At 48.3% G+C, this 23,290-nt stretch overlaps 2 protein-coding genes across 2 annotated transcripts; both read left to right on the top strand.

Annotated features, from left to right (window-relative positions):
• The first annotated feature begins 4,656 nt into the window (after positions 1–4,656).
• Positions 4,657–7,792, top strand: LOC123134521 (laccase-21-like). Its single transcript, XM_044553765.1, has 5 exons — positions 4,657–4,776; positions 5,645–5,796; positions 5,914–6,158; positions 6,477–7,565; positions 7,662–7,792. Exons 1-5 carry the CDS (start codon positions 4,657–4,659, stop codon positions 7,790–7,792), a joined length of 1,737 nt encoding a protein of 578 aa, XP_044409700.1.
• Positions 7,793–16,186: 8,394 nt separating this feature from the next.
• LOC123134523 (putative laccase-9) lies at positions 16,187–19,824 on the top strand. Its single transcript, XM_044553766.1, has 5 exons — positions 16,187–16,315; positions 16,443–16,594; positions 16,688–16,932; positions 18,509–19,597; positions 19,694–19,824. Exons 1-5 carry the CDS (start codon positions 16,187–16,189, stop codon positions 19,822–19,824), a joined length of 1,746 nt encoding a protein of 581 aa, XP_044409701.1.
• Positions 19,825–23,290: the final 3,466 nt, after the last annotated feature.

The following is a 23,290-nucleotide window of genomic DNA, read 5'->3' on the forward strand; positions in this document are numbered from 1 at the left end:
TGTTCCATGCCTTTCCTTAACGGAAATTGGAATCTAATGTTTCCTTCTTTCATATCAATAATTGCACCAATCGTTCTAAGGAAAGGTCTAACAAGAATAATAGGACATGTAGGATTGCAATCTATATCAATAACAATGAAATCTACGAGAACATAATTCCTATTTGCAACAACAAGAACATCATTAATACTTCCCATAGGTTTCTTAATAGTGGAATCTACAAGATGCAAATTTAAAGAGCAATCATCAAATTCACGAAAACCTAGCACATCACACAAAGGTTTTGGAATCATGGAAACACTAGCACCCAAGTCACACAAAGCATAGCATTCATAATATTTAATCTTAATCTTAATAGTAGGTTCCCACTCATCATAAAGTTTTCTAGGAATAGAAACTTCTACTTCAAGATTTTCTTCAAAAGATTGCATCATAGCATCAACGATATGTTTAGTAAAAGCTTTGTTTTGATTATAAGCATGGGGAGAATTTAACACAGATTGCAACAAGGAAATACAATCTATTAAAGAGTAATTATCATAATTAAATTCCTTGAAATCCAAAATAGTGGGTTCATGGCTACTTAAAGTCTTGACCTCTTCAATCCCACTTTTATCAATTTTTGCATCTAGATCTAAAAACTCTGAATCATTGGGGCGCCTTTTAACTAAAGTTGACTCATCTCCAGTCCCATCTTTATCAAGATTCATATTGGAAAATAAAGATTTAACAGGAGTCACATCAATCACTTTTAGATCATCATCACTATTATCATGGAAACTAGAAGAACATGCTTTTACAAACCAATCTTTTTTAGCACGCATGTTAGCAGTTCTTTCTTTGCACTCTTCAATGGAAATTATCATGGCCTTGAGAGACTCCTTGATATCATGCTTAGGTGGGATAGATCTAAGTTTCACAGAATCAACATCAAGAGAAATTATATCCACGTTCCTAGCCAACTCATCAATCTTAAGCAATTTTTCTTCAATCAAAGCATTGAAATTCTTTTGCGAACTCATAAATTCTTTAACACTATTCTCAAAATCATAGGGCATCTTATTAAAATTTCCATAAGAGTTGTTGTAGGAATTACCATAATTATTAGAGGAATTACTAGGAAACGGCCTGGAATTAAAATTGCCTCTATACGCGTTGTTACCAAAATTGTTCCTACCAACAAAATTCACATCCATAGACTCATTGTTATTCTCAATCAAAGTGGACAAAGGAATATCATTAGGATCAGAAGAAACACTTTTATTAGCAAATAATTTCATAAGTTCATCCATCTTTCCACCCAAAACATTATTTTCTTCAATTGCATGAACCTTTCTACTAGTGGATCTTTCGGTGTGCCACTGAGAATAATTAACCATAATATTATCTAGGAGTTTAGTAGCCTCTCCTAAAGTGATTTCCATAAAAGTGCCTCCCGCGACCGAGTCTAAAAGATTTCTAGAAGCAAAATTCAATCCGGCATAAAAAATTTGTATAATCATCCACAAATTCAAACCATGAGTAGGACAATTACGTATCATCAATTTCATCCTCTCCCAAGATTGTGCAACATGCTCATGATCAAGTTGATTAAAATTCATAATATCATTCCTAAGGGAGATGATCTCAGCGGGAGGAAAATACTTAGGGATGAAAGCATCTTTACACTTATTCCACGAATCAATACTATTTCTAGGAAAAGATGAGAACCAAGTCCTAGCACGATCTCTAAGCAAAAACAGAAATAGTTTTAATTTAACAATATCATTATCCACATATTTCTTCTTTTGCATATCGCACAAATCAACGAAATTGTTTAGATGGGATGCGGCATCTTCACTAGGAAGGCCAGAAAATTGATCTTTCATAACAAGATTCAGCAAAGCAGCATTAATTTCACAAGATTCTGCATTAGTAGTAGGAGCAATCGGAGTGTTAATAAAATCATTGTTGTTGGTATTGGAAAAGTCACACAATTTAGTATTATCTTGAGCCATCGTGACAAAGCAATCAATCCAACACACAAGCACACAAGAAGCAAGCAAAAAGAGACGAACGGAAGAGGGGTGAAGAAAAGGCAAAGGTTTTCGAAAATCATTTTAGGAGTGGGGGAGAGGAAAATGAGAGACGAATGGCGAATAATGTAATGAAATGGAGAAGAGTTTATGATGGGTACTTGGTATGGCTTGACTTGACGTAGATCTCCTCGGCAACGGCGCCAGAAATTGGCAAGTTGACGGGAGACAAATCTTGACTTGACTTGGCGTAAATCTCCCAGGCAACGGCGCCAGAAATGCTTCTTGCTACCTCTTAAGCTTGCGTTGGTTTTCCCTTGAAGAGGAAAGGGTGATGCAGCAAACTAGCGTAAGTATTTCCCTCAGTTTTGAGAACCAAGGTATCAATCCAGTAGGAGACAACGCACAAGTCATTGAATAATTGCACAAACAATCAACAACTTGCACCTAGCGTGATAAAGGGGTTGTTAATCCTTCACGGTCACTTGCAAAAGTGAGATCTGATAGAGATAGATAAACGGTAAAGTAAATATTTTTGGTATTTTTGGTTTATAGATTGGAAAGTAAAAGATTGCAAAATAGTAGACCAGAAACTAATAAGATGTAAACGAGATTCAATATAATGGAAAAGAGACCCGGGGGCCATAGGTTTCACTAGTGGCTTCTCTCGAGATAGCAAATATTATGGTGGGTGAACAAATTACTGTCGAGCAATTGATAGAAAAGCGCATAGTTATGATGATATCTAAGGCAATGATCATGAATATAGGCATCACATCCATGTGAAGTAGACCGACTCCTGCCTGCATCTACTACTATTACTCCACACATCGACCGCTATCCAGTATGCATCTAGAGTATTAAGTTCATAAAGAACGGGGTAACACATTAAGCAAGATGACATGATGTAGAGGAATTAACTCAAGCAATATGATGAAAACCCCATTTTTTTATCCTCGATGGCAACAATACGATATGTGCCTTGCTGCCCCTACTGTCACTGGGAAAAGACACCGCAAGATTGAACCCAAAACTAAGCACTTCTCCCATTGCAAGAAAGATCAATCTAGTAGGCCAAACTGAACCGATAATTCGAAGAGACTTGCAAAGATATCAAATCATGCATATAAGAATTCAGAGAAGAACCAAATAATATTCATAGATAATCTTGATCATAAATCCATAATTCATTGGATCTCGGCAAACACACCGCAAAAGAATATTACATCGAATAGATCTCCAAGAACATTGAGGAGAACATGGTATTAAGAATCAAAGAGAGAGAAGAAGTCATCTAGCTAATAACTATGGACCCGGTTTGTGGTAAACTACTCATGCTTCATCGAGAGATAATGATGTTGATGTAGAAGCCCTCCGTGATCGAATCCCCCTCCGACAGAACGTCGGAAAAGGTCCCTAAATGGGATCTCACGGGTACAAAAGGTTGCGGCGGTGGAAAAGTGGTTTCGTGGCTCCCTTGGATGTTTTCAGGGTATAAGAGTATATATAGTCGAAGGAACTAGGTCAGGGGAGCTACGAGGGTCCCACGAGGGTTGGGAGCGCGCCCTCTTGCCTCGTGGCTGCCTCGTTGTGTCTCCAACTTCATCTCTAAGTCTTTTGGTTTGCTTTCGGTCCAAGAAAGATTATCGCGAAGGTTTCATTCCATTTGGTATTCCTTTTCTGCAAAACTCTAAAATAGGAACACACAAAAAGAAACTGGCATGGGGCCCTCGGTTAATAGGTTAGTTCCTAAAATAATATAAAATAGCATATAAATACCTATTAAACATCCAAAACAGATAATATAATAACATGAAACAATAAAAAAATATAGATACGTTGGAGACGTATCAGAGCCGGAGCCAGAGCTCGTAATTTAGTTTGTTTAAAATTTTCTTTAACGCAAATATAGACGCGTGGACTCTCGCCGGCCTTCGTGGCCGGCTTTAATGTTTAATTAATGTTGTTTTATTTTCAATATGTATGTATTCTTTTTTTTTCTCGCGCCGTCAACATGAGCCGGGCCAGCGTTGGGCACATGCGCCGGCCCAAACGCGGAAACGGGCATTCGTGTCCGCCTGGCCGACCCAAACGGACAAAAAAGAACAAAATTGCCATCCGTTTGGATCGGCCCGTTGGAGTTGCTCGAACGTGTCGCACAAAAGTCCATGTTACCCATGCGTTCTTCAGACCCATTGAAATCCGGCGCTACATATGACAGATTGGGAACTCCGCAGGAACATATAAACTTATGCATGGCCATCGCCTTGAAGGTTAGCCAGGTTCGTTTCTTAACCTTTTCCCCCACACACGCTCGAGCGCTGACAAACTTCAAGCCCCGTTCGTACTGAAGTCTTGTCTCCGCACAGAGAAGGCTCCAACGGGACAGCTCGTTGTCATCGGGATGCACGTTCACGTTATGTTTCATGTAGCCGGAAGAACAGATAATTGCACGACCGGTTCGTCATCCGACTGTCATCCATGGACGAAGAATCTTTCTTCATAGGTCGTGTTTCCTCCTGGCAAGCTTCCTCTGTATAAGTACCACAGACGACATGCGTATTCTTCACTCGTACGTGCATTGCTACCTACACTGGCGAGCCATCTTCCGCTGGTGGTTGCTCACTCGATCTGTCCGGTAATGGCAATCAGTAAGATACATTCAGTTTGGTTACTGTGTGTGGCCTTAGCGTTTGATGTCGCAGCATCTGCCGTCCCCCCTCATGGTTCAGGAAGGGTGCGCCGTCACTACGATTTCTACGTGAGTGTCCATATGTGCCATGCATTTTATGTTAAGTAAATAGGCAATTTCTCGATTAAATTAATCCACGAGTAAATCACTAGCATGGCATTAACTAAGTTGATGACGTACTGACTTTGATCTAAACATGCACGTATTAAGCAAACAGTAGACAAATCTACACATACTGCTAGTAGTGCTAATATGAAAATAATCAGGAGCGGGATAAACGAGTTATACCCTCCAGTAGGCCATGCAGAGGCCGCGGCTTTGTTGGCAGCAGCGGCGTCCTCGGCGGCCTTCTTGTCGGCTTCAGTTTTCTTGGCGGCGGCACGGTCGGGGTCGGTGGACATGGTGATGATGAAGGCGACGCGGACATAGAGGAAGTAGACGATCGGAAGCCCCTCACCCCGTACAGGAACCAGAAGGGCGTGGTTTCGGAGACTTGCTCTCCCGTCGACCGTGTACGCGGCGGACGGGATGGAGTCACCGGCGGCAGCAGCAGCAAAGGAACGACGGTGGGCGTGCGCGTAAGCAGATGCGATAGGTGTGAGCTCGGCTCGGCTCATTCCCGCGGCGCGCGGCGGAGGAGGAGCGCGCGAGGGCCTTTTCTCTTTTCAAGCTCCAATAGTATGTAGAAGAGCCACCCTTATAAACCACTCTAACTTTCCTTCCACTAGCATGGTGGGACTAAACTTCCCACCACCTTGTCATGCCACCTACATGGGCCCTTAGAGATCAAATCTGAAATTGTCACATGGGCTCTATGCCCATCTCACATTTCAACATTTTACTGTACTTCCCGTCAAATGTGCTAGTAGCCAGCTGTCTGCAAAAATTACTTGATAGATATGCATTCATGACAAAACGGCGGCCGGCATTGTTGCAGATAAGGGAGGCCAACTACACCAGGCTCTGCAGCGAGAAGACCATCCTCACCGTCAATGGCGAGTTCCCCGGCCCCACCATCTTCGCGCGCAAGGGCGACGTCGTCCTCGTAAACGTCCACAACCAAGGCCACCAAAACGTCACCATCCACTGGTAGTTTTTCCAGTCTCCTCAGAACTGGACTTGTTTGTTTCACGCCAAGACGCCATTGGCATGAAGCTCTGCTCACAACAACACTACCTAATTCTCTGTGCATTGTGTATGGCGCAGGCACGGCGTCGACCAGCCGCGGAACCCATGGTCAGACGGGCCGGCCTATATAACGCAGTGCCCCATCCAGCCCGGCAACACCTTCACCTACCGGATCATCTTCTCTGAGGAGGAGGGCACGCTGTGGTGGCACGCGCACAGCGACTTCGACCGCGCCACCGTGCACGGCGCCATCGTCATCCACCCCTGGCGCGGCGCCGCCTACCCCTTCCCGAAGCCGCACCGGGAGATTCCCATTATCCTCGGTACGCGCGCTCAAACGCCGATGCTCCTTGGGTTAAAAATTTCAACGAAATTTCTGTTTTTTTTTTAAATTTCGCATATTTCAGTGGGGTGCAAAATATTTTTAACCCTGAAATTTCGAGGTAGATTCAAGCTGATTTCAAAATAAATTTAAATTATGTTAGAATTCTCTAAAATAGAGTGAAATTTAAAATCATAAAATCCGAAATAACAGGACCGAAATTATTTTGTTTTCGAAATTAAAAACCTTCCTTCTTGAACTCCGATCGTGTGCTTGGGACCTGGGGTGAGCTTGAATGTATGAACATTTTTGCATGCAGGGGAGTGGTGGAACCGCGACGTCGGGCAAATGCTCGCCGAAGCCCTCAGCAGCGGCGGCGACTTCCAGCCGTCGGACGCCAACACCATCAACGGCCAGCCCGGCGACCTGTTCCCATGCTCCAGTGACACCACCTTCAAGCTCCCCGTCGAGCACGGCAAGACCTACATGCTCCGCATCATCAACGCGGCGCTCACCAACGAGTTCTTCTTCGCCATCGCCGGGCATCGCCTCACGGTGGTCGGCACCGACGCCGCCTACACCAAGCAGTTCATAGTCGACCACGTCTTCATCGGGCCGGGCCAGACCAAGACTGTGCTGCTCAACACCGACGGTGGCCGCTCAAACCACACAAGGTACTACATGGCGGCAAGGCCGTACGCGACCAACCCGCTCGCCCGCTTCGATAACAGCACGACCACCGCCGTCCTGGAGTACATCGGTGCGCCGCAGGCCACGGCGATGTCGGGCATCCCCGTCCTGCCCGCCATCAACGACAGCACGGCGGCGGAGGCATACTCGGTGCAGCTCAAGTCCCTCGCCAGCGAGGAGCATCCGGTGGACGTGCCCCGGCACGTCGACGAGCACATGCTCATCACCATCGCGGTGAACGAGATCCCCTGCACGCCCGGCAAGCTGTGCAAGGGCCCCCGCAACAACAGCCTCGCCGCGAGCCTCAACAACGTCAGCTTCGAGATGCCCAGCACGGCCATTCTCGGAGCCTACTACAGCTCGGTGCTACTGGGCGTCGCGAAGACAAGCTTCCCCGACAACCCGGCGGTGGCTTTCAACTACACCTCAGACGACCTCCCTCTAGACCTCAGGTTCACGGCGCGCGACACAAGGGTGAAGGTGCTGGAGTACGGCACCGTGGTGGAGGTGGTGTTCCAGGACACGGCCATCCTCGGCAGCGAGAGCCACCCCATGCACCTACACGGGTACAGCTTCTACGTGGTCGGGAGAGGGGCTGGTAACTTTGACAGGCACAAGGACCTGGCCACGTACAACTTGGACGACCCACCGTACCAGAACACGGTCTCCGTGCCCAAGGCTGGTTGGGCCGCAATCCGCTTCCGGGCGGCGAATCCAGGTGAGTGTTTATTAAGGCATCTCTTTCAGCATTTCTATGGCTCTTTGTGAGGGTTTTTCTAACTTCACCATTGTGTTCCTATGGTTGTTAATTTAGGTGTATGGTTCATGCATTGCCATTTTGAACGACACATGGTGTGGGGGATGGAGACCGTGTTTATTGTGAAGAACGGCAAGGCAGAAGAAGCTAAGATCATGCCACCACCTTCAAATATGCCAAAGTGCTGATGGAGTCCATTGTCTCCTATAGAACGAGACAAGAAGTTAAAATGCCACCACTGAAGAAATAGTTTACCTAATACCTTTATTCAAATTAACTAACATTTTTCAACCCAAAGACACTTAATTAGAGAAAATGAGGCGAATCGCCCTTAGATATTTGGCCATTTGTTGGAGTGAGTGTTAATTCCCACCCACTTTGGTATGACCCGAACAATCCACACGACCGTCTGTGTTGTGTCATGTGTGTGTGTGTGTGTGAACACATCCATCTTGTACCCTTAGAGAAATTCCAATTAACACGTGCATTGTTTGATTGAACCAACTTTTACCTCCTTATATGATCAAGTTCCAACAATTACCTTGAGATGTGTTGGATTTCCTCCACCAACTTAGACATTTTTTATTCGATTGCTTTTGAAATGCCACAACAGATGCAGAATCAAGATATTTGCCAGGATGTAGTCCTTTGTTGTAGCATTTTTGGAAACAAAATTGGGTCGACTGTCGGAACATATATGGCGTACGCCCAACTCCGTCTTGGGCTAAGAGCATCTGCAGCCGTTCGGCCCCCCACAGGGCAACGAAAAAGAGCGGCATGAGGGCGAACCGGCGCTAGATTGGTCCCTGGGGTTCGGTTCGCTCCCAGTCACAGGCCCACGATCGCCACGGGTTCGGCGAAGTTCGTTTCAATTTTGTGCAAACTCGACGACTTTTGCATGAACTCGGCCATACTTCGTCGAAATTTGTATAAAAACTTAAAAACATGCATGAACTACGCCCCTAATAACTTAAAAACGAACTAAAAAGCCTAGCTGTGTCTACATGCCGAGAAGCCTGTAGAAGCTGGTGTAGTCGCCGTCGCCGCCGTCATCGTCGCCGCGCGCCTCACCTACGGCGTCCCTGCTGCAGCCCTCGCCGGGGTCGCCGACACGTGGTGGGGCGCTTGACGGTCCAGCCTCGCCCTCGTCGTCGCTGTCGATGACGATAACGCCGCCCTCCTCGGCGTGGCGACGGGCCTGGGTCTCCAGGTACGCCCGACGCTGGCGGCGCACCTGCTCGCGGATGTAGTCCTCCTTCGCCCATTTGAGGGCGGACTCGTCGTCGGGGGCCACCATGCCGGCGTGCTCCGGCTTCACGGGGAGCATGTCTGGCTCGGGCTTCGGCCAGACCAGGCGGAGGGAGCGTCTCATCGGTGACGTCGCATGCTAGGGCTTGTTGATGACGAGGGCGCCGCTGCGAGAGCGACGCCTGAGCGGTGTCCCCTCCGGCTCGGGCTTGACGGGGCGGAGGGCCGGCGAGCCAGAGCCCAACGACGAGGACGACCCTGGCTCCATTCGCCGCGGCATCCAGGAACTGCTGCGGCGGCGAGAGAAGGAGGGTCGCGTCAGGTACTCCAGTCGCGGCACATTGCCGGTCTCGATGTGGTCGAGGACGGCGTCGAGTGTGCGGCCGGGGACGCCCCACCACTCGCGCCATCCTTCAGAGTTGAGGTGGCCGCAGGGGATGATGCCGTTGACGGAGGTGATCTGCTCCTCGCAGCGGCGCTTGAAGTACAGCGTCCACAGCGTTTCGCTGTCGGGCGCGTACCTCGGCTCGTTCTGCTGCTCCTCCGTCAGCAAGGAGCGGATGCGGGCGATCTCCGCCCGCCGTGCCGCCCCTTCGAGTACCGGCGGCACCGGAACGCCGGCGGCGCTCAGTCTCCACGCCCCCGGCACGCGCATGTCGGGTGGCGCCGGGTACTCGGCCTTGTACAGAAGGCGCGCCTCCGGCTCCTGGAGGTGTTGGCGGCCGAAGCCATTCGCCGCTGCGCCGTCGCCTGGGTATCTCTCCGCCATGGTTTCGCTCGTCGGCGGGGGAGGGGAGTGATGGGGAGTTCGCCGGCGAGGAGAAGGCTTTTGCGGGAGGGAGAAAGGGAGGTTGTGGCGCTCACCGGCGGGGAGTGGGCGCCTTTTATAGCCAAAGCGAGGCGGCAGGGGGGTGCAGCATGCGGTCGGACGCGTGGCAGGAGCGGGCGGGACGCGCGTCGGTGGTGGCTTCACTGCGCCGCCCGTGAGGCATCAATGGAGGCTGACCAGCGCGGCAGCACGGCAGCCTCCGCATTGATTCCCGCGAGAACCGAGGCGATGAGGTCGACGAAACGGCCGTCTCGCTGACTTGGCGGGCTCGCGCCTGTTTCGCGCCAAAACACTCGCCCCGGCGCCCCCGGGCACCCCCCGGCGCGTCGGGTTTGGCCTGGGTCCGCCGGCGCTGATTTTGGCCCAGGCCGGTGAAAAACGGGCTTCTGGAGACGCAATTTGGCCGTTTTTTCGACGCCAACGCAAAAAATCGCCTGGAAAGGCCGTTCTGGGGCGCAGCTGGAGATGCTCTAACCCCCCTGCTCCGTCCTCGGCGGCTCGACCCACCTCCCTTTTTCAGCCTTAAAAAAAATTAAGTGTGCGACTTGACGATTCAAACTCAGAACCTCGTCGTTTAATTGAAAATATAGAAACCAACTAGCACACCTAAACTGTTGTGCCCATGTGCTTCTTCCCATCTTTATGTTGTGTCAAATGCAACGCTAAAAACTCTCAAGCCTAGCTTTTTTTCGGTTTTGTTTGTTCAGTTTTTCTTTTGTGTTTTTTGTTATATTTTCTTTTTCTTTTCCTTTCTTTAATTCTTTTTTGAACAGTGAACCTTTTTTTCATATCCATCAAAGTTCTTAAAATTTTTGAACTTTTTAAAGAATTCGTGAACTTTTCAAATTACTGAACATTTTTCAAAATCCATAAAAAATATCTTAAATTTGTGAACTTTTTTCAAATCCATGAAATTGTTTCAAATCCATGAACTCTTTTTAATTTTTAAAAAATTTCTAAATCCATGATTTCTTTTCAAAATCGATGAAATTCTTAAAAATCTATGAACATTTAATCTATGATCTTTTTCAAAATTTTGAATTTTTCTAATTAGTGAACTTATTTTTAAATTTCAAACACGTCTTTGTAGAATTTATTATGTTTTTCAAATTCATCATTGGTTTCCAAAGTTGGGTAGTTTTTCAAAATTCCTAAATTTTTTCTCAAATTCACAAAAAAAATAGTTGTGCAAACTTATTTCTTTTTTTTTTGTGGTCATTTGTGAGTTCAAACATTTCTGCGGAACCTGCAAACTTTTTCAAATTCTGTGAATTTTGTCCAATTAGTGTTTTTTTTAAAATATGTGTCTTCTTTCAAAATCAGGACCTTTTGTCAAATTTGGAAAGCTCTTTTCATATCTATGTTTCTAAAATTCAATGGTCAAATGGTTATTGAGCGAAACAACCTATTGAAGGAAACCATGTTTACCCCTCCAAAAAAGAAGAAGGAAACCGTGTTTTTTAGGCAACAAGGAAACAATTATGTAACCAGAAACAAATAAAACTCTAGGAAATGCACGTTGTTTCTCGACATCCGCCAAATGACCCCAATTTTTTTTATTGGTTTGGATGACCAATTCAAGGCACCATGCCAAGTTGTTTTAGGTTTATATAAATTTTGCATTTTTCGGAGTTTCTTGGTCAAAAAGTGTGATAAATGGCCGGACGTGTCGCAACTTGGATACGGTGTCAGAAATCGTTCAAACATAGCATAGATGCCTACCATGGGCATTCCCACCTTCTTGCAAAAGTTGAGGTCATTTCAAAAGTGTCAAAAATAGCCCGTGTTCAATGGAGGGTGACCGTGGTTCAAAAAGTCAACGTGCTCATAGAAGGATGTCTGAGAGCATGTTGTTTCTCAGCATCCTTGAAATGACCTCAATTCTTCTCATGGCTTTGTATGAGCAATTCAAGGCATCATGCCAAGTTCAGGGTTTCGTGAAGTTTTACATTTTCTAGAGTATCTCGGTGGAAAAAGGCTGGTAGATGGTTGGACATGTCGCAACGTGCATACGGTGTCGGAAGTAGTTCAAACTTGGCATGAATGCCTACCATGGGCATGCCCATCTAACAAAAATTAGGGTTATTTCAAGAATGTAAAAAAAAACACCTTGTCCGATGTAGGGTGTCCTCATAGGTCACGTCTGACAACCATCACTTTGTAATCGCCTTTGTATCATGGTATAATGAAAGATTATTCATTCTCATAACTTTATCCCTCAACTTTAACTTCTAAGCGTGAACCAACCTGTGGTTGGATGGTTAGAGGGACTGTGGTATCCCCAATCCACCAGAGTTCAAATCCTGGTGCTCGCATTTATTCCTCGATTTATTTCAGGATTTCCGGCAATGCGCATTCAGTGGGACGAGACGTTCCCGTCGAATGGGTAGGGTAAAAACTTTAATATTTTCATATATTAATTAAGGATAGTATAGCCGCACCTAAACCGAGCTCTCTCACGCTATCAGTCAGATTTTGCGTCTGAACCATTTCTGGCCGTTAGATCTTCGTTCAGTGCCCTCTCCCTCGCTGCACTGGAGCAGGCTGCCAACCCCGGATCCAGTGGCATCTGGGTTTGGTTTGGTACTCCTCGCGGCGGAGGCGTGGCGGCAGCAACGTCGGCGGATCAGGAGCGACGGTGCAGCAGCACATCGCCTCTCCACCACAGCTTCTCCTCCGTCGGCCACGCCTTCGGTCGTGAGCAGCTCGATATTAATCTCACCATATACTGGTGCTTTGCACAGCCCAAATCTCCGAGGTACGGACTAAATACTACTCCCTCCGTCCCAAAATACTTGTCGGAGCAATGGATAAAATTGGATGTATCTATAACAAAAATACATCTAAATTCATCCATTTTTCCGACGAGTATTTCCGGACGGAGGGAGTACTCGCATGAGGAGCAACTTTTTTCTGCCCTCTAGGTTAGCAACTTTTTTCTGCCCTCTAGGTTATACCCGTTAATTTGCTGTTTCCATCCCTGGTACATTGAATCTCTAAGTACATTGGGCTGGGCATGTTAGTTTAAACAATATAAGCCTTTGTACTATTTTAATTATGGAATCCTTGTTTCATGTTAGCAATATGCTGGCATGCAAATCAGCTCCGTAGCCTCTTACTGTATGCACTTGCTACAAAGGCATCAAACATATTTTTTTTATCAGATTACTGCTTCCAGACTTGGTTCATGGCTACATATTCTTCATTAATCATGTATTTCAATTCCTTGTATTTTTTATTTTGTGCAGCAGGGTATACAAGATGGGAAGATTTTTGATCATATTATCTGCTACAGATCCCCTTCTGTAGATGAAGTCAATGTTCTGGAGCACTTGATTATACAAGGTTGGTAACTCCTTGAATGTGTTCAATCCGCACAAAATTATGATTGCGTTTAATCTACACAAAATTATGAGTGCGTTCAATCTGCAGAAAAATATGGTTTTGTAATGACTTGAGTATGCCCTTGCCTTTTTGAGACATTGACCTGTATTGAAGGTGCTATGATCTTTTCGGGATCTTTGAATCTTGGAGAAATGCCATGTTGACCGAGGTGCTGCCTATTTTTATTATTTGGTGATTACAATTACTAAATGTACAATACATGTTGTAAGTTGAACTTCTGGAGAGTATATGTCACATATATGAATTATGAAGTGTGTTTTGACAGATATATCGAGGAAATAATGTTTTCTTATTTGTTCCCAGATACTTCATATCAGTTCGGACCTAATCATACCACTGGTTTGTAAGACAAGAAATCTGTGACCAATCCAAACCACTACTACAAACAAAAGTTTCTTATTGTCAGGGTTGCTCCTAGACCGATTAATTACCATTTAGAGCGTGTATCAAAGAGTTCATTTTCAGATATTGCAGAATAGTTCTTGTGTGCAGATTGTTTTAATATGTCCTTCGGCTCTATGCCTTCGTAAAAGTAGGCCAAAATCATATTTCTAACACTTCTTAAGGGATGATATTTTAGTTCATTTTCCATGTGCTTATGGAGAATTTTCAACTATGCATTAAATGGTACTGCATAACTTGGTTTTTTGTATCCGAAACATTTTTGTATGAGCTATATACACACGTTCTCTCATGGTTCAATATGTGAATATTGCTTCAATAATTTAGTGTCATGCGGAAGGATGTCCAACACTCCAACTTAGGTGAAATCCTGGCAAGGAAAAATAATGAATAGGCCAACTATCAAATCATACAAATCAAAACCAAGATCCAACCAACTATTTGATTAGTGATATATGTTTGCCACAAATTTAACGTATTTTGTGACTAATTTTAGAAATTCTGACTATCTTATTGCCAAAATTGACGGGCGCAGCAAAGCGCGCCAACCATGATCTAGTAATTTTCAAAATTTACTTTGCTCGAGCTCTCATCATGAGATGCATCAAGGTCGCATTGGTCACTTTCATCATCGACAATATTCCTCTCTTATTCCCCATCTGCATCCATCTACGGACATTTAAAAAAAGACATGTAAGTAGTCATGCAGTTATTATGTCATTTCTTATCCTACATATTTTTAAATGTACCTGGAATGCTCTTTCAGCATATGAATCATCTATATCCATATCATCATCGTCATGTACTTGCATGATTTAAAAAAAACACATAAGCGTCCGTGCGGTTGTTCGTTTTTCATGTTTGTCAACGTTCACCACACTTACGTTTCCACTGTAAGATTCATCCAAACTCATATAGTTGTCCTCAGCGGGTTGATCAATATTCAATGACGAGGGTCCATTCTCATTGCCGTAATCATCGCCGTCATAATCAGTCTCGTCCTCCATCTATCAATATTTAAACAAATTCTAAGATCAATCCGAACAACATATAACATCAACCCTAAAATAAACAGTTCATCAATTAGAGTATTTCATAATTAAATTATATGCGGAATGAAATTGCTTAGCAGTACGTCACACAAATTTATGCACTAAACTAGCACCTACTTAGTGAGTCAATAGATAAAAAATATTTCATCCCATTTCAACAAGTAACCTACTTAGTGAGTAACCTAATGTGACCTACAATGAGTCAAACCGACCTCTTCGACGCCGACGAGGAGGGGAGATGGATCCGTTTCGGCCGGGGATGAAGGCACCCACGGCGTGATGATGATGGTCGGCGGAGGCAGGCGTTCACGGCATGATGATGATGGCCGGCAAAGGCCTGGTACCGAGCCGCCCACGGCGACGAAGATTCACGGGTGGGTGGTGATCCGGGCGACGGCTGCAGCGACAATCACAACTAGGGTTTCACCTGTGAGAAGCGACAGGGAACGCACGTCGTGTTGTTTCGACGGCGACCAGGGCGACGTGGAGGGCAACGGGGATGCCGGAGAGGAATGCGGCGACTGGAAGGACCGTCGCCGCTAGGGTTTCGACGAGGGGGCGTCGGCAGGTCACACGCTGATCTGTTTTTTTTCACACGTACCAACGCGGTGTACAACAACATGGCGGGCATTCGGTGATGGCATACGGCGTACGCTGGTTAGCGTATGGGCGACAGGTACGACACACACGGGAGGGCGTATGGCGACGCGGGCAGGCATACGGCGGCGGGCGGGTATGCTATACCCCGTGTGAAATGATCATACTACCCAATATACTTTTTGAGGGGTTGTACCGAAGCGGGACTCGACGGGCGGAGGCGTCAAAATGTTTCTTCTTTTTGCGGCGCCGTGCTCGCCGGCAGGGACACGGCCGGGCATGCATGGAGCTGGCGTTCGCGTCCGTATGGAGGACGTACGGTGCCGGTGGTGCTTGGTAGAGGCATGCATGGCATGGATGCCGGCGGCGAAGAGGCAACCATGCATGACTGGTAGGAGATGGATGAAGCAAAGCAAACACATGCGGAGACGGCGGCGACGACGGTGAGCTTGGAAACGTCGTCGGTGGTACGTATGACAGATTGGTGACGTTGTGGTCGTCGTCGACGGTGACGATGGTGAGAAATAAGTGAGGGGGAGAATGACGTAACGTGTCACTCAAAGGTCCATGTCGCCCATGCGTTTCTTCAGAGCCTTTGACATACGAGTACGGTGCTACTTATGACAGATTGGGAACTCCGCAGGAACATACGTATATATAAACCTTGAAGGTTAGCCAGGTTCGTTTCTTGATCCCCACACTGCACACGGTCGAGCGCTGACAAACTTCAAGCCCCATTCTTACTCAAGTCTTGTCTCCGCACAGGGAAGGCTCCAAGGACAAGGAGACAGCTCGTTGTCATCGGGATGCACGTTCGCGTTATATATGTTTCATGCTGCCGGAAGAGCAGAATCTAAATTGCGCGACCGGTTCGTCATCCCAACTGTCATCCATGGTCGAGACCCCTTTGTATAAATACCACCAATGGCAGGCATGCATATTCTTCACTCGTCTCAAGTGCTTTGCTACCTACCTACACCAGCTAGCTAGCCATCTCCCGCTGGTGGTTGCTTGCTCGATCGATCCCTAGTCCGGCAATGGCAATGGCAATGCCAATCAGCAAGAAGATACATTTAGTTTGGTCACTATGTGTGGCTTTCACGTTTGCCGTTGCGGCAGCTGCTGCCCCTGCTCAAGGTTCTGGTTCAGGCAGGGTGCGCCGCCACTACGATTTCTTCGTAAGTGTCCATATGTGTCATGCATTTTGCTTCCCGTCAGCTCAAGAATGGATCGATGTACTATTAGCTAGCTAACTGAAGAGTAGATGTTGTATGTATGACAAAACGGCGGCGGCCATTGTTGCAGATAAGGGAGGCCAACTACACCAGGCTCTGCATCGAGAAGACCATCCTCACCGTCAACGGCGAGTTCCCCGGCCCGACCATCTTCGCGCGCAAGGGCGACGTCGTCCTCGTCAGCGTCCACAACCAAGGCGACCAAAATGTCACCATCCACTGGTAATTTTCCGAACTGTACTTGTTTCACGACTTGGCATTTGCATGAAGCTCTCCACACAGTGCAATGGCACTAATTCTCTGTCCATGGTGCAGGCACGGCGTGGACCAGCCGCGGAACCCGTGGTCGGACGGGCCTGCGTACATAACGCAATGCCCCATCCAGTCCGGCAACACATTCACCTACCGGATCATCTTCTCCGAGGAGGAGGGCACGCTGTGGTGGCACGCGCACAGCGACTTCGACCGCGCCACCGTGCACGGCGCCATCGTCATCCACCCCAGGCGCGGGGCCGCCTACCCCTTCCCGAAGCCGCACCGGGAGATACCCATCATCCTAGGTTCGCATGCCCACACTCTGGTGCTCCCTGGGTTAAAATTTACAACGAAAGTTCAGTGAAATTTCTAAAATTTCATAATATTTCAGTGGGTAGATGTCATCTGCAAGATAGTACCCATAGTTGTATGTATGGCCATTTGCTACAAACTGCACCGGTGGCAGTTCATCATTTGCAATCTTATTCATCAGTGGTGACCGGTTGACAACGTTGATGACATTCAAAGATCCAGGCATTTCAAAAAAAGCATGCTAAATCCAAGTCTCTTGATCGGCCATCGCTTCAAGGATTATAGTGAAACCCCTTTTTTGGCCGTGAAATTGCCCATGCCACGCCTTAGGACAATTCTTCCAACTCTAATGCATGCAATCTATTGAGCCAAGCATACCTGAAAAGCCACGAGCTTTGTTCATCTCCAATAGCCTTGCTGCGTCTTCAGCATTGGGAGATCTCAAATACTCCTGGCCAAACGCTTGCACAATTCCGACTGCGAAGCGCTTGACACACATGATGGCTTGACTCTCACCCATGGCCAAGTGATCATCAATTAGATCAGCGGGGATACCGTATGCCAACATACGCAAAGCGGTCGCCGCCTTCTGAAAGGTGCTATGTCCGAGCTCTCCGGCGGCATTTCTTCTTTGCTGAAAAAACTGGTCATGGCTCGTTAGTTTCTCTGCAATGCGCCTGAACAACTCGGTGCTCATCCTAAACCGGCGTCGGAAGTATGACTCGGGGTACACGGGATTATCCGCAAAATAGTGCCGATCAATCTGTTGTGGGCATCGATCCAATCCCTCCAAATTTGCTGCCGACCCATAACCAAACCATCATGCTTCGGTTTTTTATTGATATGCAGAGCAAGGATCATTGCAAGATCCTCCTCCTCTTCCATATCAAATTCTTTTTCGGAAGAATCATATGACGAACTCATCTACAATGCTCAATTTAAACTAGGCTATAAAAACTACAAACAACATGCACTAAATTCATGTAAAAAAATGTGAAGTTGAAGCAATACATACCTTGCGGGCATTTTGTCGAACACCTTGCAGGCGCCGATCGGCAGTGGGCGGCCGGGCGCTGTTCGTCGGAGGATTGCCGCGCGCGAGGGGCGGCGGTGACCAGAGAGGGACGGAGGAAGTAGCGGCGGCGCGGGGATAAGCTGAGGAAGCGCCAGAACGATCGCGGGAAAAAATGGGGTGGCGCGGGCAGCGGCGGCGCCAGCGGCTGGATGGGGTTGGTGGAGTTGCGAGCGGACGCTCGAGTGTCTAGCGCGCGAGAGCGGTCGCAGCAAAGAAACGTCGTGCGATGGTGTTTTGGCCCGCACGCTGCACTAGTTATGTCGTGCGCGCGATTTTTGCGCCTTCGTTGGAGCACGCGGAGCGGTAGCGCGCGCAAAAAACACTTATTTTTCAGCGCTGCGCTTATATAAAGCGCATTCGTCGGAGATGCTCTTAATATTCAAAATAACAGATCCGATTTTTTTTTCGAAATTAAAAAACCTTCCTTCTTGAACTCCGATCGCCTGCTGGGGACCTGGGGTGAGGCTTGAATGTGTGGACATTTTTGCGTGCAGGGGAGTGGTGGAACCGCGATGTCGGGCAAATGCTCGCTGAAGCCCTTGGCAGCGGCGGCGACTTCCAGCCATCGGACGCCAACACCATCAACGGCCAGCCCGGCGACCTGTTCCCGTGCTCCAGTGACACCACCTTCAAGCTGCCCGTCGAGCATGGCAACACCTACATGCTCCGCATCATCAATGCAGCGCTCACCAACGAGTTCTTCTTCGCCATCGCCGGGCACCGCCTCACGGTGGTCGGCACCGACGCCGCCTACACCAAGCCGTTCACAGTCGATCACGTCTTCATCGGGACGGGCCAGACGAAGACCGTGCTGCTCAACGCTGACCGTGGCCGCTCGAACCACACGAGGTACTACATGGTGGCGAGGCCGTACGCGACCAACCCGCTCGCCCGTTTCGACAACAGCACAACCACCGCCGTCCTAGAGTACATTGACGCGCCGCAGGCCACGGCGATGTCGGACATCCCCGTCCTGCCGGCCATCAACGACAGCACGGCGGCGGAGGCATACTCGGTGCAGCTCAAGTCCCTCGCCAGCGAGGAGCATCCGGTGGACGTGCCCCGGCACGTCGACGAGCACATGCTCATAACCATCACGGTCAACGAGATCCCCTGCACGCCCGGCGAGCTGTGCAAGGGCCCCCGCAACAACAGCCTCGCGGCGAGCCTCAACAACATCAGCTTCGAGATGCCCAGCACGGCCATCCTCGGAGCCTACTACAGCTCGGTGCTACTGGGCGTCGCGAAGACAAACTTCCCCGACAACCCGGCGGTGGCTTTCAACTACACCTCAGACGACCTCCCTCTAGACCTCAGGTTCACGGCGCGCGACACGAGGGTGAAGGTGCTGGTGTACGGCACCGTGGTGGAGGTGGTGTTCCAGGACACAGCCATCCTCGGCAGTGAGAGCCACCCCATGCACCTACACGGGTACAGCTTCTACGTGGTCGGGAGAGGGTCTGGTAACTTTGACAGGCACAAGGACCCGGCCACGTACGACTTGGACGACCCACCGTACCAGAACACGGTCTCCGTGCCCAAGGCTGGTTGGGCCGCAATCCGCTTCCGGGCGGCGAATCCAGGTGAGTGTTTATTAAGGCATCTCTTTCAGCATTTCTATGGCTCTTTGTGAGGGTTTTTCTAACTTCACCATTGTGTTCCTATGGTTGTTAATTTAGGTGTATGGTTCATGCATTGCCATTTTGAGCGACACATGGTGTGGGGGATGGAGACCGTGTTTATTGTGAAGAACGGCAAGACAGAAGAAGCTAAGATCATGCCACCACCTCCAAATATGCCAAAGTGCTGATGGAGTCCATTGTCTCCTATAGAACGAGGCAAGAAGTTAAAATGCCACCACTGAAGAAATAGTTTTACCTAATACATTTATTCAAATTAACTAACAGTTTTCAACCCAAAGACACTTAATTAGAGAAAATGAGGCGAATCGCCCTTAGATATTTGGCCATTTGTTGGAGTGATTGTTAATTCCCACCCACTTTGGTATGACCCGAACAATCCACACGACCGTCTGTGTTGTGTCATGTGTGTGTGTGTGTGTGTGAACACATCCATCTTGTACCCTTAGAGAAATTCCAATTAACACGTGCATTGTTTGATTGAACCAACTTTTACCTCCTTATATGATCAAGTTCCAACAATTACCTTGAGATGTGTTGGATTTCCTCCACCAACTTAGACATTTTTTATTCGATTGCTTTTGAAATGCCACAACAGATGCAGAATCAAGATATTTGCCAGGATGTAGTCCTTTGTTGTAGCATTTTCGGAAACAAAATTGGGTCGACTGTCGGAACGTATATGGCGTACGCCCAACTCCGTCCTGGGCTAAGAGCATCTGCAGCCGTTCGGCCCCCCACAGGGCAACGAAAAAGAGCGGCATGAGGGCGAACCGGCGCTAGATTGGTCCCTGGGGTTCGGTTCGCTCCCAGTCACAGGCCCACGATCGCCGCGGGTTCGGCGAAGTTCGTTTCAATTTTGTGCAAACTCGACGACTTTTGCATAAACTCGGCCATACTTCGTCGAAATTTGTATAAAAACTTAAAAACATGCATGAACTACGCCCCTAATAACTTAAAAACGAACTAAAAAGCCTAGCCGTGTCTACATGCCGAGAAGCCTGTAGAAGCTGGTGTAGTCGCCGTCGCCGCCGTCATCGTCGCCGCGTGCCTCACCTACGGCGTCCCTGCTGCAGCCCTCGCCGGGGTCGCCGACACGTGGTGGGGCGCTTGACGGTCCAGCCTCGCCCTCGTCGTCGCTGTCGATGACGATAACGCCGCCCTCCTCGGCGCGGCGACGGGCCTGGGTCTCCAGGTACGCCCGACGCTGGCGGCGCACCTGCTCGCGGATGTAGTCCTCCTTCGCCCATTTGAGGGCGGACTCGTCGTCGGGGGCCACCATGCCGGCGTGCTCCGGCTTCACGGGGAGCATGTCTGGCTCGGGCTTCGGCCAGACCAGGCGGAGGGAGCGCCTCATCGGTGACGTCGCAGGCTAGGGCTTGTTGATGACGAGGGCGCCGCTGCGAGAGCGACGCCTGAGCGGTGTCCCCTCCGGCTCGGGCTTGACGGGGCGGAGGGCCGGCGAGCCAGAGCCCAACGACGAGGACGACCCTGGCTCCATTCGCCGCGGCATCCAGGAACTGCTGCGGCGGCGAGAGAAGGAGGGTCGCGTCAGGTACTCCAGTCGCGGCACATTGCCGGTCTCGATGTGGTCGAGGACGGCGTCGAGTGTGCGGCCGGGGACGCCCCATCACTCGCGCCATCCTTCAGAGTTGAGGTGGCCGCAGGGGATGATGCCGTTGACGGAGGTGATCTGCTCCTCGCAGCGGCGCTTGAAGTACAGCGTCCACAGCGTTTCGCTGTCGGGCGCGTACCTCGGCTCGTTCTGCTGCTCCTCCGTCAGCGAGGAGCGGATGCGGGCGATCTCCGCCCGCCGTGCCGCCCCTTCGAGTACCGGCGGCACCGGGACGCCGGCGGCGCTCAGTCTCCACGCCCCCGGCACGCGCATGTCGGGTGGCGCCGGGTACTCGGCCTTGTACAGAAGGCGCGCCTCCGGCTCCTGGAGGTGTTGGCGGCCGAAGCCATTCGCCGCTGCGCCGTCGCCTGGGTATCTCTCCGCCATGGTTTCGCTCGTCGGCGGGGGAGGGGAGTGATGGGGAGTTCGCCGGCGAGGAGAAGGCTTTTGCGGGAGGGACAAAGGGAGGTTGTGGCGCTCACCGGCGGGGAGTGGGCGCCTTTTATAGCCAAAGCGGGGCGGCAGGGGGGTGCAGCATGCGGTCGGACGCGTGGCAGGAGCGGGCGGGACGCGCGTCGGTGGTGGCTTCACTGCGCCGCCCGTGAGGCATCAATGGAGGCTGACCAGCGCGGCAGCACGGCAGCCTCCGCATTGATTCCCGCGAGAACCGAGGCGATGATGTCGACGAAACGGCCGTCTCGCTGACTTGGCGGGCTCGCGGCTGTTTCGCGCCAAAACACTCGCCCCGGCGCCCCAGGGCACCCCCCGGCGCGTCGGGTTTGGCCTGGGTCCGCCGGCGCTGATTTTGGCCCAGGCCGGTGAAAACGGGCTTCTGGAGACGCAATTTGGCCGTTTTTTCGACGCCAACGCAAAAAATCGCCTGGGAAGGCCGTTCTGGGGCGCAGCTGGAGATGCTCTAACCCCCCTGCTCCGTCCTCGGCGGCTCGACCCATCTCCCTTTTTCAGCCTTAAAAAAAATTAAGTGTGCGACTTGACGATTCAAACTCAGAACCTCGTCGTTTAATTGAAAATATAGAAACCAACTAGCACACCTAAACTGTTGTGCCCATGTGCTTCTTCCCATCTTTATGTTGTGTCAAATGCAACGCTAAAAACTCTCAAGCCTAGCTTTTTTTCGGTTTTGTTTGTTCAGTTTTTCTTTTGTGTTTTTTGTTATATTTTCTTTTTCTTTTCCTTTCTTTAATTCTTTTTTGAACAGTGAACCTTTTTTTCATATCCATCAAAGTTCTTAAAATTTTTGAACTTTTTAAAGAATTCGTGAACTTTTCAAATTACTGAACATTTTTCAAAATCCATAAAAAATATCTTAAATTTGTGAACTTTTTTCAAATCCATGAAATTGTTTCAAATCCATGAACTCTTTTTAATTTTTAAAAAATTTCTAAATCCATGATTTCTTTTCAAAATCGATGAAATTCTTAAAAATCTATGAACATTTAATCTATGATCTTTTTCAAAATTTTGAATTTTTCTAATTAGTGAACTTATTTTTAAATTTCAAACACGTCTTTGTAGAATTCATTATGTTTTTCAAATTCATCATTGGTTTCCAAAGTTGGGTAGTTTTTCAAAATTCCTAAATTTTTTCTCAAATTCACAAAAAAAATAGTTGTGCAAACTTATTTCTTTTTTTTTGTGATCATTTGTGAGTTCAAACATTTCTGCGGAACCTGCAAACTTTTTCAAATTCTGTGAATTTTGTCCAATTAGTGTTTTTTTTAAAATATGTGTCTTCTTTCAAAATCAGGACCTTTTGTCAAATTTGGAAAGCTCTTTTCATATCTATGTTTCTAAAATTCAATGGTCAAATGGTTATTGAGCGAAACAACCTATTGAAGGAAACCATGTTTACCCCTCCAAAAAAGAAGAAGGAAACCGTGTTTTTTAGGCAACAAGGAAACAATTATGTAACCAGAAACAAATAAAACTCTAGGAAATGCACGTTGTTTCTCGACATCCGCCAAATGACCCCAATTTTTTTATTGGTTTGGATGACCAAT

The sequence above is a fragment of the Triticum aestivum genome, chromosome 6B (genome assembly GCF_018294505.1).
Source record: "Triticum aestivum cultivar Chinese Spring chromosome 6B, IWGSC CS RefSeq v2.1, whole genome shotgun sequence".
Classification (NCBI taxonomy): Eukaryota; Viridiplantae; Streptophyta; class Magnoliopsida; order Poales; family Poaceae; genus Triticum; species Triticum aestivum.

Bases quoted from the DNA above. Each gene is read 5' to 3' on its own strand.
- LOC123134521 (XM_044553765.1), top strand. From the start codon at position 4,657: ATGGCAATCAGTAAGATACATTCAGTTTGGTTACTGTGTGTGGCCTTA. The intron at 5,797-5,913 runs GTAGTTTTTCCA...TGTATGGCGCAG, and splicing joins CAAAACGTCACCATCCACTG to GCACGGCGTCGACCAGCCGC. The intron at 7,566-7,661 runs GTGAGTGTTTAT...TTGTTAATTTAG, and splicing joins CTTCCGGGCGGCGAATCCAG to GTGTATGGTTCATGCATTGC.
- LOC123134523 (XM_044553766.1), top strand. From the start codon at position 16,187: ATGCCAATCAGCAAGAAGATACATTTAGTTTGGTCACTATGTGTGGCT. The intron at 16,933-18,508 runs GTTCGCATGCCC...TTTTGCGTGCAG, and splicing joins GGAGATACCCATCATCCTAG to GGGAGTGGTGGAACCGCGAT. The intron at 19,598-19,693 runs GTGAGTGTTTAT...TTGTTAATTTAG, and splicing joins CTTCCGGGCGGCGAATCCAG to GTGTATGGTTCATGCATTGC.